General features: G+C 55.0%; 2 protein-coding genes across 2 annotated transcripts; both read left to right on the top strand.

The window, feature by feature from the left end:
• Positions 1 to 599: 599 nt before the first annotated feature.
• Positions 600 to 7761, top strand: LOC138367596 (uncharacterized). Its single transcript, XM_069329314.1, has 6 exons — positions 600 to 668; positions 3743 to 4362; positions 4598 to 4888; positions 5618 to 6125; positions 6281 to 7243; positions 7480 to 7761. Exons 1-6 carry the CDS (start codon positions 600 to 602, stop codon positions 7759 to 7761), a joined length of 2733 nt encoding a protein of 910 aa, XP_069185415.1.
• A 905-nt stretch (positions 7762 to 8666) lies between these two features.
• On the top strand, positions 8667 to 12037 carry LOC138367595 (putative protein CRIPAK). The gene is made up of 3 exons (XM_069329313.1): positions 8667 to 9102; positions 10457 to 10654; positions 11049 to 12037. The coding sequence occupies exons 1-3, from the start codon at positions 8667 to 8669 to the stop codon at positions 12035 to 12037; spliced, it is 1623 nt and encodes a 540-aa protein (XP_069185414.1).
• The last annotated feature ends 1209 nt before the right edge of the window (positions 12038 to 13246 follow it).

Genomic DNA, 13246 nt, shown 5'->3' with positions numbered 1-13246 from the left:
CTGGAGAGTTTCTCATGAGTAGGTTGGCCGTTTTTTTGGTTTTATAGTAAATCGTCAATTGTATCTTCTGACTTTTGTCTGTAGGGATAACGTTACTATTAACAATATCTTTCTGGACCCTTTCCTCCGTTTTATGAGCTGCGGAAAAGAAGTTCCTGTAAAATAGTGTAATAGTGGGTACAGGTGTTGTGTTAGTTGTCTCTTCAGAAGTTGCATGGCGTTTCACCTTCCTTCTTATGATGTCTTCAACGAAACCATTGGAGAAGCCGTTGTTGACTAGGACCGGCCTTACCCTACAGAGTTCTTCATCGACTTGCTTCCATCCTGAGCTGTGGCTGAGAGCACGGTCGACATAAGCGTTAAGAACACTCCTCTTGTACCTGTCTGGGCAGTCACTGTTGGCATTGAGGCACATTCCTATGTTTGTTTCCTTAGTGTAGACTGCAGTGTGGAAACCTCCGCTCCTCTCCATAACTGTTACATCTAGAAAGGGCAGCTTCCCATCCTTTTCCATCTCATAAGTGAAACGCAACACAGAATTCCGCTCAAATGCCTCCTTCAGCTCCTGCAGATGTCTAACATCAGGTACCTGTGTAAAAATGTCGTCAACATACCTGCAGTATATGGCCGGTTTTAAGTTCATGTCGACTAAAACCTTTTGTTCGAAGGTACCCATGTAGAAGTTCGCAAACAGGACACCTAGGGGAGAACCCATGGCGACCCCATCTACTTGCTTATACATGTGCCCAAATATCTACGTTAATATTAACTCCAATTAAAAAAAATTGACCTCATACTTAATGAAATAGGTAGCTTTATCAGTTCATAAGAAAAAAATTAGAGAAAATATATTAATTCAGAAAAACTTGGCTTATTAGGCAAATCGGGCCTTGCATAGTAGGCAGAGTACGACGTTCTGGCTACTAGGTACAACATATATATATATATATATATATATATATATATATATATATATATATATATATATATATATATATATATATATATATATATATATATATGTCGTACCTAGTAGCCAGAACGCACTTATCAGCCTACTATTCAAGGCCCGATTTGCCTAATAAGCCAAGTTTTCATGAATTAATATGTTTTCTCTAGTTTTTTTCTTACGAAATGATAAAGCTACCCATTTCATTATGTATGAGGTCAATTTTTTTTTAATGGAGTTAAAATTAACGTAGATATATGACCGAACCTAACCAACCCTACCTAACCTAACCTAACCTATCTTCATAGGTTAGGTTCGGTTAGGTAGCAGAAAAAGTTAGGTTAGGTTAGGTTAGGTAGGTTAGGTAGTCGAAAAAACATTAATTCATGAAAACTTGGCTTATTAGGCAAATCGGGCCTTGAATAGTAGGCTGATAAGTACGTTCTGGTTATTAGGTACGATATATATATATATATATATATATATATATATATATATATATATATATATATATATATATATATATATATATATATATATATATATATATATATATATATATATATATATATATATACCGACAGCACACTACTCGCACACAGCACACTACTATACACTACAGCACACTACCGACAGCACACAACTCGGAGCACCTCTGGGCCACAATGCCATTGCTGCAGTCCTTGACGAAAAGTTTAGAGACCTAAAGAGGATGGAAGAGAGAATTGAGGACTTGGACTCCCACGATGCCCTCTACCTTCTCACAAAGTGCCTTACCTTGCCCAGGCTAACATACTTCTTAAGGTGTGCACCAACTTTTGGCAACCCACTTCTACATCAATATGATGAGCTCCTCAGGTCAATATTCAGGAAGGCGCTCAACCTAGATTTAGATGACAGTCAGTGGGACCAAGCAACACTACCAGTGAGATTTGGAGGGATAGGCATACGAAAGGCAACTGAGGTAGCACTTCCAGCATTCTTATCCTCATGTACAGCAGCCAACGAATTGGTAGGGCAGATTCTACCAGAGCGTATGAGAGAGACAGCGGGAACTCATGATCAAACGTTCATCGAAGCAGCCAGACAATGGGACACCATTGCACACCCTCAACCCCGACCACAAGTCCCAAAAGACCACAAGCAGGCCCACTGGGATAGCCCCATAATGGAAAAGACTGTCACAGCAATGATTGACAACGCTGATGCTGAAAACAAAGCCCGCCTCCTAGCGGTAACAGCACCCCACGCCGGGGATTTTTTATTTGCTGTGCCCAATGCAGCCCTGGGAACTCGCCTCAGTCATGACGCTCTCCGCATAGGAGTTGCCCTTCGCCTTGCCGCCCCCATCCTCACCGAACATAGGTGCATCTGCGGAACTGCGATGGCAGACCAATATGGTCGTCATGGTCTGGCATGTCGTAAATCACAGGGTAAAATTGCAAGACATGAAGAAGTCAACGACATCATCAAGAGGAGCCTCGCCACAGCCCGCTGCCCAGCACAAAGAGAACCACACTTATCCAGACCTAACGACCCTCAGAAGCGCCCTGATGGGGTCACCTTGCTACCTTGGAAGGATGGTAAGGAAGTGGTATGGGACTACACGTGCGCTGCCACACTGGCCAGTACCTACCTCCACTACAGCACACGTGAAAGCGGTGGTGCTGCTTCTTTCAGGGAATCGCAGAAAATTATTAAATACAGAGGTCTAGCACACTGCTACAGCTTTGTTCCGATCGGCTCGGAGACCCTCGGTTCGTGGGGAAAATGTGCATTGAAGTTCCTGAAGGAATTGGGGGACAAATTGATCAGCGCTACAAAAGACCAGAGAGCAAAAAGTTTCTTGTTCCAGCGCCTCAGTGTTGTGATTCAGAGAGGAAATGCCTGTTGCGTCTTGGGCACTAGTCCAACTTCAGAGGAATTCGAAGAAGTGTTTGACTTGCAACAATGATCGAACCCGTCTGTGACATTCATCAATGTTTCCCATTGTTGTGTTTTTCAAGAGATCCATAACCTTTAAGCACCTTTTTGCATTATTATTTTTGTATCAACCCATGTATATCTTGTAACCATCAAATGAATAATAAAGCACAAAAAATAAAAAAGGAAGGGGGTGGTAGGAGAAAAGCACACAGAAACTGTATTGGAGGGGATCTAAACATTCCCTCTAATGCGTTATGCGTGGTTTCCTCCGAGGCTATGGGTCCCCCTTCCAGCTAGAGGTGGTACTCCCTTCTATTATATATATATATATATATATATATATATATATATATATATATATATATATATATATATATATATATATATATATATATATATATATATATATATATATATATGTTGTATCAGCAAATTATATTGTATGTTGTATTAGCCCTCTATATTGTATGTTGTATAAGCCCTCTATATTGTATGTTGTATAAGCATCTTACATTGTGTGTTGTATCAACACGTTATGTTTGCAAACATTTACATTGTAATAATTGTTGTTTGTCAAAGCATAAACAAGAGAGAGGCTGGGATATTATTGTTTCCTCTAAGCCAGTTTGGGTTTTGGGTATCCACAACTGTTGCTAAAGGCAGTAAACATTTACATTGTTCCTTTGCATCCTTGGAACTATTTTATAAGGGGTGGTGAACTTTTGGTGGCAAGTACGGGGACCGTGTCGATGGCAGGTGACCTCCCGGTGTCAACTAATGGTACTTTGAGGATGTTAGGTGACCGCCTGGTACCATTCAGCAGGCACCCATACCAGGTGGGTCACCCACCCGCATCTGCATCACCAGGTGGGCAACCCAGCTGCAGCAGCATCAACATGTGGATCCCACACCTGCAGCAGCATCAGCAGGTGGGTCAGCCACTTGCAGCTTCATCACCAGGTGGGTCACGCAGCTGCAGTAGCATCACCAGGTGGGTCACCCACCTGCAGCAACATCACCAGGTTTATCCCACACCTGCAGCTGCATTACCGGGTGGGTCACCCTCCTGCAGCTGCATCACTAGGTGGGTCACCCACCTGCAGCTGCATCACCACGCGGGTCACCCAGCTGCAGGAGCATCACCAAGTGGGTCCCACACCTGAAGCAGCATCACCAGGTGGGTCACCCACCTGCAGCAGCATCACCGGGTGGGTCAACCACCTGCAGCTGCATCACCAAATGGGTCACCCAGCTGTACCAGCATCACCAGGTGGGTCCCACACCTGCAGCAGCATCAGCAGGTGGGTCACGCACCTGCAGCTGCATCACCAGGTGGGTCACCCAGCTACAGATGCATCACCAGGTGGGTCACCCACCTGCAGCTGCATCACCAGGTGGGTCACCCACCTGCAGCAGCATCACCAGGTGGGTCCCACACCTGCAGCTGCATCAACAAGTGGGTCACCCACCTGCAACTGCATCACCAGGTGGGTCGCGCAACTGCAGCTGCATTACCAGGTGGGACCACACCTGCAGCTGCATCACTAGGTGGGTCACCCAAATGCAGCTGCATCACCAGGTGGGTCACCCACCTGCAGCAGCATCACCCGGTGGGTCACCCACCTGCAGCAGCATCACCAGGTGGGTCCCACACCTGCAGCAGCATCACCAGGTGCGTCACACACATGCAGGTGCATCACCCGGTGTGTCACCCACCTGCAGCAGCATCACCAGGTGGGTCACCCACGTGCAGCAGCATCACCAGGTGGGTCACCCACCTGCAGCTGCATCACCAGGTGGGTCACCCACCGCCAGCAGCATCACCAGGTGGGTCACCCACCTGCAGCTGCATCACCGGGTGGGTCACCCAGCTGCAGCAGCATCACCAGGTGGGTCCCACACCTGCAGCAGCATCACCAAGTGGGTCACGCACCTGCAGCAGCATCACCAGGTGGGTAACTCAGCTACAGCTGCATCACCAGGTGGGTCACCCACCTGCAGCTGCATCACCAGGTAGGTCACCCACCTGCAGCTGCATCACCAGGTGGATCCCACACCTGCAGCTGCATCACCAGGTGGGTCCCACACTTGCAGCTGCATGAATAGGTGGGTCACCCACCTTCACCTGCATCACCAGGTGGGTCCCACACCTGCAGCAGCATCACCAGGTGGGTCACACACATGCAGCTGCATCACCAGGTGTGTCACCCACCTGCAGCAGCATCACCAGGTGGGTCACCCACCTGCAGCAGCATCACCAGGTGGGTCACCCACCTGCAGCTGCATCACCAGTTGGGTGACTCAGCTAGAGCGGCATCATCAGGTGGGTCACCCACCTGCAGCGCCATCACCAAGTGGTTCCCACACCTGCAGCTGCATTACCAGGTGGGTCACCCACCTGCAACTGCACCACCAGGTGGGTCCCACACCTGCAGATGCATCACCAGGTTGGTCCCACCTGCAGCTGCATCACCAGGTGGGTCACCCTCCTACAGCTGCATCACTAGGTGGGTCCCACACCTGCAGCTGCATCAATAAGTGGGTCACCTACCTGCAACTGCATCACCAAGTGGGTCCCACACATGCAGCTACCTCACCAGGTGGGTCGCACACCTGCAGTTGCATTACCAGGTGGGTCAACAACGTGCAGCAGCATCACCAGGTGGGTCACCCACCTGCAGCAGCATCACCAAGTGGGTCATCCACGGCAGTAGCATCATCATATCGGTAACCCACCTGCAGCAGCATCACCAGGAGGATCACACACCTGCTGCAGCATCACCAGGTTGGTCCACACCTGCAGCAGCATCATCAGGTGGGTCACCCGCCTGCAGCTGCATCACCAGGTGGTCCCACACCTGCAGCTGCATCACTAAGTGGGTCACCCACCCGCAGCTGCATCACCAGGTGGGTCTCACACGTGCAGTTGCATCACCAGGTGGGTCCCAAACCTTCAGCTGCATCACCCAAGTGGGTCACCCACCTGCAGCTTCATAAGCAGGTGGGTCACCCAGCTGTAGCAGCATCACCAGGTGGGTCACTCACCTGCAGCAGCATTCACCAGGTGGGTCACCCACCTACAGCAGCATCACCAGGTGGGTCAGGCACCTGCAGCTGCATCACCAGGTGGGTCACCCAGCTGCAGCAGCATCACCAGGTGGGTCCCACACCTGCAGCAGCATCACCAAGTGGGTCACGCACCTGCAGCAGCATCACCAGGTGGGTCACCCAGCTACAGCTGCATCACCAGGTGGGTCACCCACCTGCAGCTGCATCACCAGGTAGGTCACCCACCTGCAGCTGCATCACCAGGTGGATCCCACACCTGCAGCTGCATCACCAGGTGGGTCCCACACTTGCAGCTGCATGAATAGGTGGGTCACCCACCTGCACCTGCATCACCAGGTGGGTCTCACACCTGCAGCTGCATCACCAGGTGGGTCCCACACCTGCAGCTGCAACACCAGGCGGGTCACCCAGCTGCAGCAGCATCACCAGGTGGGTCTCACACCTGCAGTTTCATCACCAGCTGGGTCACCCAACCTGCAGCTTCATCACCAGGTGGGTCACCCAGTTACAGCTTCATCCCCAGGAGGGTCACCCACATGCAACTGCATCACCAGGTGGGTCCCACACTTTCAGCTGCATCATCAGGTGGGTCACCCGGCTGAGCAGCATCACCAGGTGGGTCACCCACCTGCAGCAGCATCACCAGTTGGGTCACCCACCTGCAGCTGCATCACCAGGTGGGTCAACCACCTGCAGAAGCATCACAAGGTGGGTCACCCAACTGCAGCAGCATCACCAGGTGGGTCACCCAACTGCAGCTGCATCACCAGGTGGGTCCCATACATGCAGCAGCATCACCGGGTGGGTACCACACCTGCAGCTGCATTACCAGGTGGGTCACCCACCTGCGACGGCATCAACAGGTGGGTCACCCCACCTGTAGCACCATCACCAGGTGGGTCACCCCACCTGCAGCTGCATCACCAGGCTGGTCCCACACGTGCAGCAGCATCACCAGGTGGGTCACACACATGCAGCTGCATCACCAGATGGGTCCAACACCTGCAGCTGCATTACCAGGTGGGTCCCACACCTGCAGCTGCATCACCAGGTTGGTCAACCACCTGCAGCTGCATAACCAGGTGGGTCAACCACCTGCATTTGCCTCACCAGGTGGGTCCCACACCTGCAGCAGCATCACCATGTGGGTCACCCACCTGCAGCTGCATCACCATGTGGGCCACCCACCTGCAGCTGCATCACCAGGTGGGTCAACCACCTGCAGCTGCATCAACAGGTGGGTCACCCACCTGCAGCAGCATTACCAGGTGGGTCAACCACCTGCAGCTGCATCAAAAGGTGGGTCACCCACCTGCAGCAGCATCACCATGTGGGTCACCCACCTGCAGCTGCATCACTATGTGGGTCACCCACCTGCAGCTGCATCACCAGGTGGGTCAACCACCTGCAGCTGCATCACCATGTGGGTCACCCACCTGCAGCTGCATCACCAGGTGGGTCAACCACCTGCAGCTGCATCAACAGGTGGGTCACCAACCTGAAGCAGCATCACCAGATGGGTCACCCACCTGCAGCTGCATCACCAGGTGGGTCAACCACCTGCAGCTGCATCAACAGGTGGGTCACCCACCTGCAGCAGCATCACCAGATGGGTCACCAACCTGAAGCAGCATCACCAGATGGGTCACCCACCTGAAGCAGCATCACCAGTTGAGTCACCCACCTGCAGCTGCATCACCAGGTGGGTACCCCAGCTACAGCAGCATCAACAGGTGGATCCCACACCTGCAGAAACATCACCAGGTGGGTCAGCCACCTGCATCTTCATCACCAAGTGGGTCACCCAGCTGCATTAGCTTCACCATGAATGACACTCACCTGAATCAGCATCACCAGGTGGGTCACCCACCTGCAGTAGCATCACCAGTTGGGTCAACTACATGCATCTGCATCACCAGGTGGGTCACCCACCTGCATCAGCAACACCAGGTGGGTCACCCACCTGCAACAGCATCACCAGGTAGGGCCCTCAAATGCAGCAGCATCACCAGGTGGATCCCACACCTGCAGCAGCATCACCAGGTGGGTCACCCACCTGCAGCTGCATCACCAGGTGGGTCACCCAGCCGCAGCAGCATCACCAGGTGGGTCACCCACCTGCAGCTGCATCACCATGTGGGTCACCCAACTGTAGCAGCATCACCAAGTGGGTCACCCACATGCAGCAGCGTCACCAGGTAGGTCACCCACCTGCAGCTGCATCACCAAGTGGTTCACCCACCTGCAGCAGCATCACCAGGTGGGTCCACACCTGCAGCAGCATCACCAGCTGGGTTACGCACCTGCAGTTGCATCACCAGCTGGGTTACGCACCTGCAGTTACATCACCAGGTGGGTCTCCCAGCTACAGCTGCATCACCTGGTGGGTCACCCACCTGCAGCAGCATCACCAGATGGGTCCCACACCTGCAGCTGTATCAATAAGTGGGTCACCTACCTGCCACTGAATCACCAGGTGGGTCCCACACCTGCAGCTACATCACCAGGTGGGTCACCCAAATGCAGCTGCATCACCAGGTGGGTCACCCACCTGCGGCAGCATCACCAGGTAGGTCACCCACCTGCAGCAGTATCACCAGGTGGATCCCACACCTGCAGAAGCATCACCAGGTGGGTCACCCGCCTGTAGCTGCCTCACCAAGTGGGTCCCACACCTACATCAGCATCACCAGGTGGGTCCCACACCTGCAGCAGCATCACCATGTGGGTCACCCACCTGCAGCTGCATCACCATGTGGGTCACCCACCTGTAGCAGCATCACATGCTGGGTCACCCACCTGCAGCAACAGTCCAAGGTGGGTCACCCAGCTACAGCTGCATCACCAGGTGGGTCACCCACCTGCACCTGCATCACCAGGTGGGCCAACCACCTTCGGCTGCCTCACCAGGTGGGTCCCACACCCGAAGCAGCATCACCAGGTGGGTCCCACACCTGCAGCAGCATCACCATGTGGGTCACCCACCTGCGGCTGCCTCACCAGGTGGGTCCCACACCTGCAGCTGCATCACTATGTGGGTCACCCACCTGCAGCTGCATCACAAGGTGGGTCACGCACCTGCAGCAGCAGCACTAGATGGGTCACCAACCTGCAGCAGCATCACCAGTTGAGTCAACCACCAGCAGCTGAATCACCAGGTGGGTAACACAGCTGCAGCAGCATCAACAGGTGGATCCCACACCTGCAGCAGCATCACCAGGTGGGTCAGGCACCTGCAGCTTCATCAGCAGGTGGGTCACCTATCTGCAGCTGCATCACCTGGTGGGTCACCTATCTGCAGCTGCATCACCAGTTGGGTCACCCAACCTGCAGCAGCAACACCAGTTGGGTCACCTATCTGCAGCTGCACCACCAGGTGGGTCACCCACCTGCAGCAGCATCACCAGTTGGGTCACCTACCTGCATCTGCATCACCAGGTGGGTTACCCACCTGCAACTGCATCATCAGGAGGGTTTCACACCTGCAGCTGCATCACCAGGTGGGTCACTCACCTGCAGCTGCATCACCAGTTGGGTCACCCACCTGCAGCAGCGTCACCAGGTGGGTCACCCACCTGCAACAGCATCACCAGGTGGGTCCCACACCTGCAGCAGCACCACCAGGTAGGTCAACCACCTGCAGCTGCATCACCAGGTGACTCACCCACCTGCAGCAGCATCACCAGGTGGGTTACCCACCAGTAGCTGCATCACCAGGTGGGTCACCCAGCTGCAGCAGCATCACCAGGTGGGTCCCACACCTGCAGCAGCATCACCAGGTGGGTCACCTAACTGCAGCTGCATCACTAGGTGAATCACCCACCTGCAGCAGCATCACCAGCTGGGTCACCCACCTGTAGCAGCATCACCAGCTGGGTCACGCATCTGCAGCTGCATCACCAGGTAGGTCACCCAGTTACAGCTGCATCACCAGGTGGATCGCACACCTGCAGCTTCATTATCAGGTGGGTCCCACACCTGCAGCTGCATCACCAGGTGGGTCACCCACCTGCGGCAGCATCACCAAGTGGGTTACCCACCTGCAGCTGCATCACCAGGTGGGTCACCCGACCTGTAGCAGCATCACCAGGTGGGTCACTAACCTGCAGCTGCATCACCAGGTGGGTCCCACACCTGCAGCAGCATCACCAGGTGGGTCCCACACCTGCAGCATCATCACCAGGTGGGTCACACACATGCAGCAACATCACCGGGTGGGTAGCACACCTGTAGTTGAATTACCAGGTGGGTTACCCACCTGCAACTGCATCACCAGGTGGGTCCCATACCTGCAGCTGCATCACCAGGTGGGTCAACCACCTGCAGCTGCCTCACCAGGTGGGTCCCACACCTGCAGCAGCATCACCAGGTGGTTCCCACACCTTCAGCAGCATCACTATGTGGGTCACCCACCTGCAGCTGCATCACCAGGTGGGTCAACCACCTGCAGCTGCATCACCAGGTGGGTCCCACACCTGCAGCTGCATCACCAGGTGGGTTCCTCATATGCAGCTGCATTACAAGGTGGGTCACCCACCTGCAGCAGCATCACCAAGTGGGTCACCCACCTGCAGCAGCTTCACCAGGTGGGTCCCACACCTGCAGCAACATCACCAGGTGGGTCACCCACCTGCAGCTGCATCATCAGGTTTGTCACCCAGCTACAGCTGTATCGCCAGGTGGGTCACCCACCTGCAGCAGCATCACCAGGTGGGTCCCACACCTGCAGGTGCATTACCAGGTGATTCACCCACCTGCAACTGCACCACCAGGAGGGTTCCACACCTGCAGGTGCATCACCAGGTGGTTCACTCACCTGCAGCTGCATCACCAGGTGGGACCCACACTTGCAGCAGCAGCATCACCAGGTGGGTCCCACACCTGCAGCTGCATCACCAGGTGGGTCACCCACCTGCAGCTGCATCACTAGGTGGGTCCCACACTTACAGCTGCATCAATAAGTGGGTCACCCACCTGCAGCTGCATCACCAGGTAGGACCCACACCAGCAGCAGCATCACCAGGTGGGTCCCACACCTGCAGCTGCATCACCAGGTGGGTCACCTACTTGCAGCTGCATCACTAAGTGGGTCCGACACCTGCAGCTACATCACCAGGCGGGTCGCACATCTGCAGCTGCATCACAAGTTGGGTCACGCACATGCAACAGCATCAGCAGGTGGGTCACCCACCTGCAACAGCATCACCAAGTGGGTCACCCACCTACAGCAGCATCACCAGGTGGTCCCACACCTGCAGCTGCACCACTAAGTGGGTCACCCACCTGCAGCTGCATCACGAGGTGGGTCTCACACCTGCCGCTGCATCACCAGGTGGGTCCCAAACCTTCAGCTGCATCACCAGGTGGGGTCACACACCTACAGCTGCATCACTAAGTGGGTCACCCACCTTCAGCTGCATCACCAGGTGGGTCACCCACCTGCAACAGCATCACCAGGTGGGTCACCCGCTTGCAGCAACATTACCAGGTGGGTCACCCACCTGCAGCTGCATCATCAGGTGGGTCACCCACTTGCAGCTGCATCACCAGGTGGGTCAGCCACCTGCAACAGAATCACCAAGTGGGTCACCCACCTGCAGCAGCATCACCAGGTGGGTCCCACACCTGCAGCAGCATCACCAGGTTGGTCTAACACCTGCAGCAGCATCACCAGGTGGGTCACTCGCCTGCAGCTGCATCACCAGGTGGGTCCCACACTTTCAGCTGCATCATCAGGTGGGTCACCCGGCTGAGCAGCATCACCAGGTGGGTCACCCACCTGCAACAGCATCACCAGGTGGGTCACCCGCTTGCAGCAACATTACCAGGTGGGTCACCCACCTGCAGCTGCATCATCAGGTGGGTCACCCACTTGCAGCTGCATCACCAGGTGGGTCAGCCACCTGCAACAGAATCACCAAGTGGGTCACCCACCTGCAGCAGCATCACCAGGTGGGTCCCACACCTGCAGCAGCATCACCAGGTTGGTCTAACACCTGCAGCAGCATCACCAGGTGGGTCACTCGCCTGCAGCTGCATCACCAGGTGGGTCCCACACTTTCAGCTGCATCATCAGGTGGGTCACCCGGCTGAGCAGCTTCACCAGGTGGGTCACCCACCTGCAGCAGCATCACCAGGTGGGTCACCCAACTGCAGCTGCATCACCAGGTGGGTCCCACACCTGCAGCAGCATCACCGGGTGGGTACCACACCTGCAGCTGCATTACCAGGTGGGTCACCCACCTGCGACGGCATCAACAGGTGGGTCACCCCACCTGTAGCAGCATCACCAGGTGGGTCACCCCACCTGCAGCTGCATCACCAGGCTGGTCCCTCACCTGCAGCAGCATCACCAGGTGGGTCACACACATGCAGCTGCATCACCAGGTGGGTCCAACACCTGCAGCTGCATTACCAGGTGGGTCCCACACCTGCAACTGCATCACCAGGTTGGTCAACCACCTGCAGCTGCATAACCAGGTGGGTCAACCACCTGCAGTTGCCTCACCAGGTGGGTCCCACACCTGCAGCAGCATCACCATGTGGGTCACCCACCTGCAGCTGCATCACCATGTGGGTCACCCACCTGCAGCTGCATCACCAGGTGGGTCAACCACCTGCAGCTGCATCAACAGGTGGGTCACCCACCTGCAGCAGCATCACCAGATGGGTCACCCACCTGCAGCTGCATCACCAGGTGGGTCAACCACCTGCAGCTGCATCAACAGGTGGGTCACCCACCTGCAGCAGCATCACCAGATGGGTCACCAACCTGCAGCTGCATCACCAGGTGGGTACCCCAGCTACAGCAGCATCAACAGGTGGATCCCACACCTGCAGAAACATCACCAAGTGGGTCACCCAGCTGCATTAGCTTCACCATGTGTGTCACTCACCTGAATCAGCATCACCAGGTGGGTCACCCAACTGCAGCAGCATCACCAGTTGGGTCAACTACATGCATCTGCATCACCAGGTGGGTCACCCACCTGCATCAGCAACACCAGGTGGGTCACCCACCTGCAACAGCATCACCAGGTAGGGCCCTCACATGCAGCAGCATCACCAGGTGGATCCCACACCTGCAGCAGCATCACCAGGTGGGTCACCCACCTGCAGCTGCATCACCAGGTGGGTCACCCAGCCGCAGCAGCATCACCAGGTGGGTCACCCACCTGCAGCTGCATCACCATGTGGGTCACCCAACTGCAGCAGCATCACCAAGTGGGTCACCCACATGCAGCAGCGTCACCAGGTGGGTCACCCACCTGCAGCTGCATCACCAAGTGGTTCACCCACCTG

The sequence above is a fragment of the Procambarus clarkii genome, chromosome 22 (assembly GCF_040958095.1).
Source record: "Procambarus clarkii isolate CNS0578487 chromosome 22, FALCON_Pclarkii_2.0, whole genome shotgun sequence".
NCBI classification, from domain to species: domain Eukaryota; kingdom Metazoa; phylum Arthropoda; class Malacostraca; order Decapoda; family Cambaridae; genus Procambarus; species Procambarus clarkii.
Note: the sequence above shows the minus strand (reverse complement) of the source record. Positions and strands in the feature narration are given on the sequence as shown.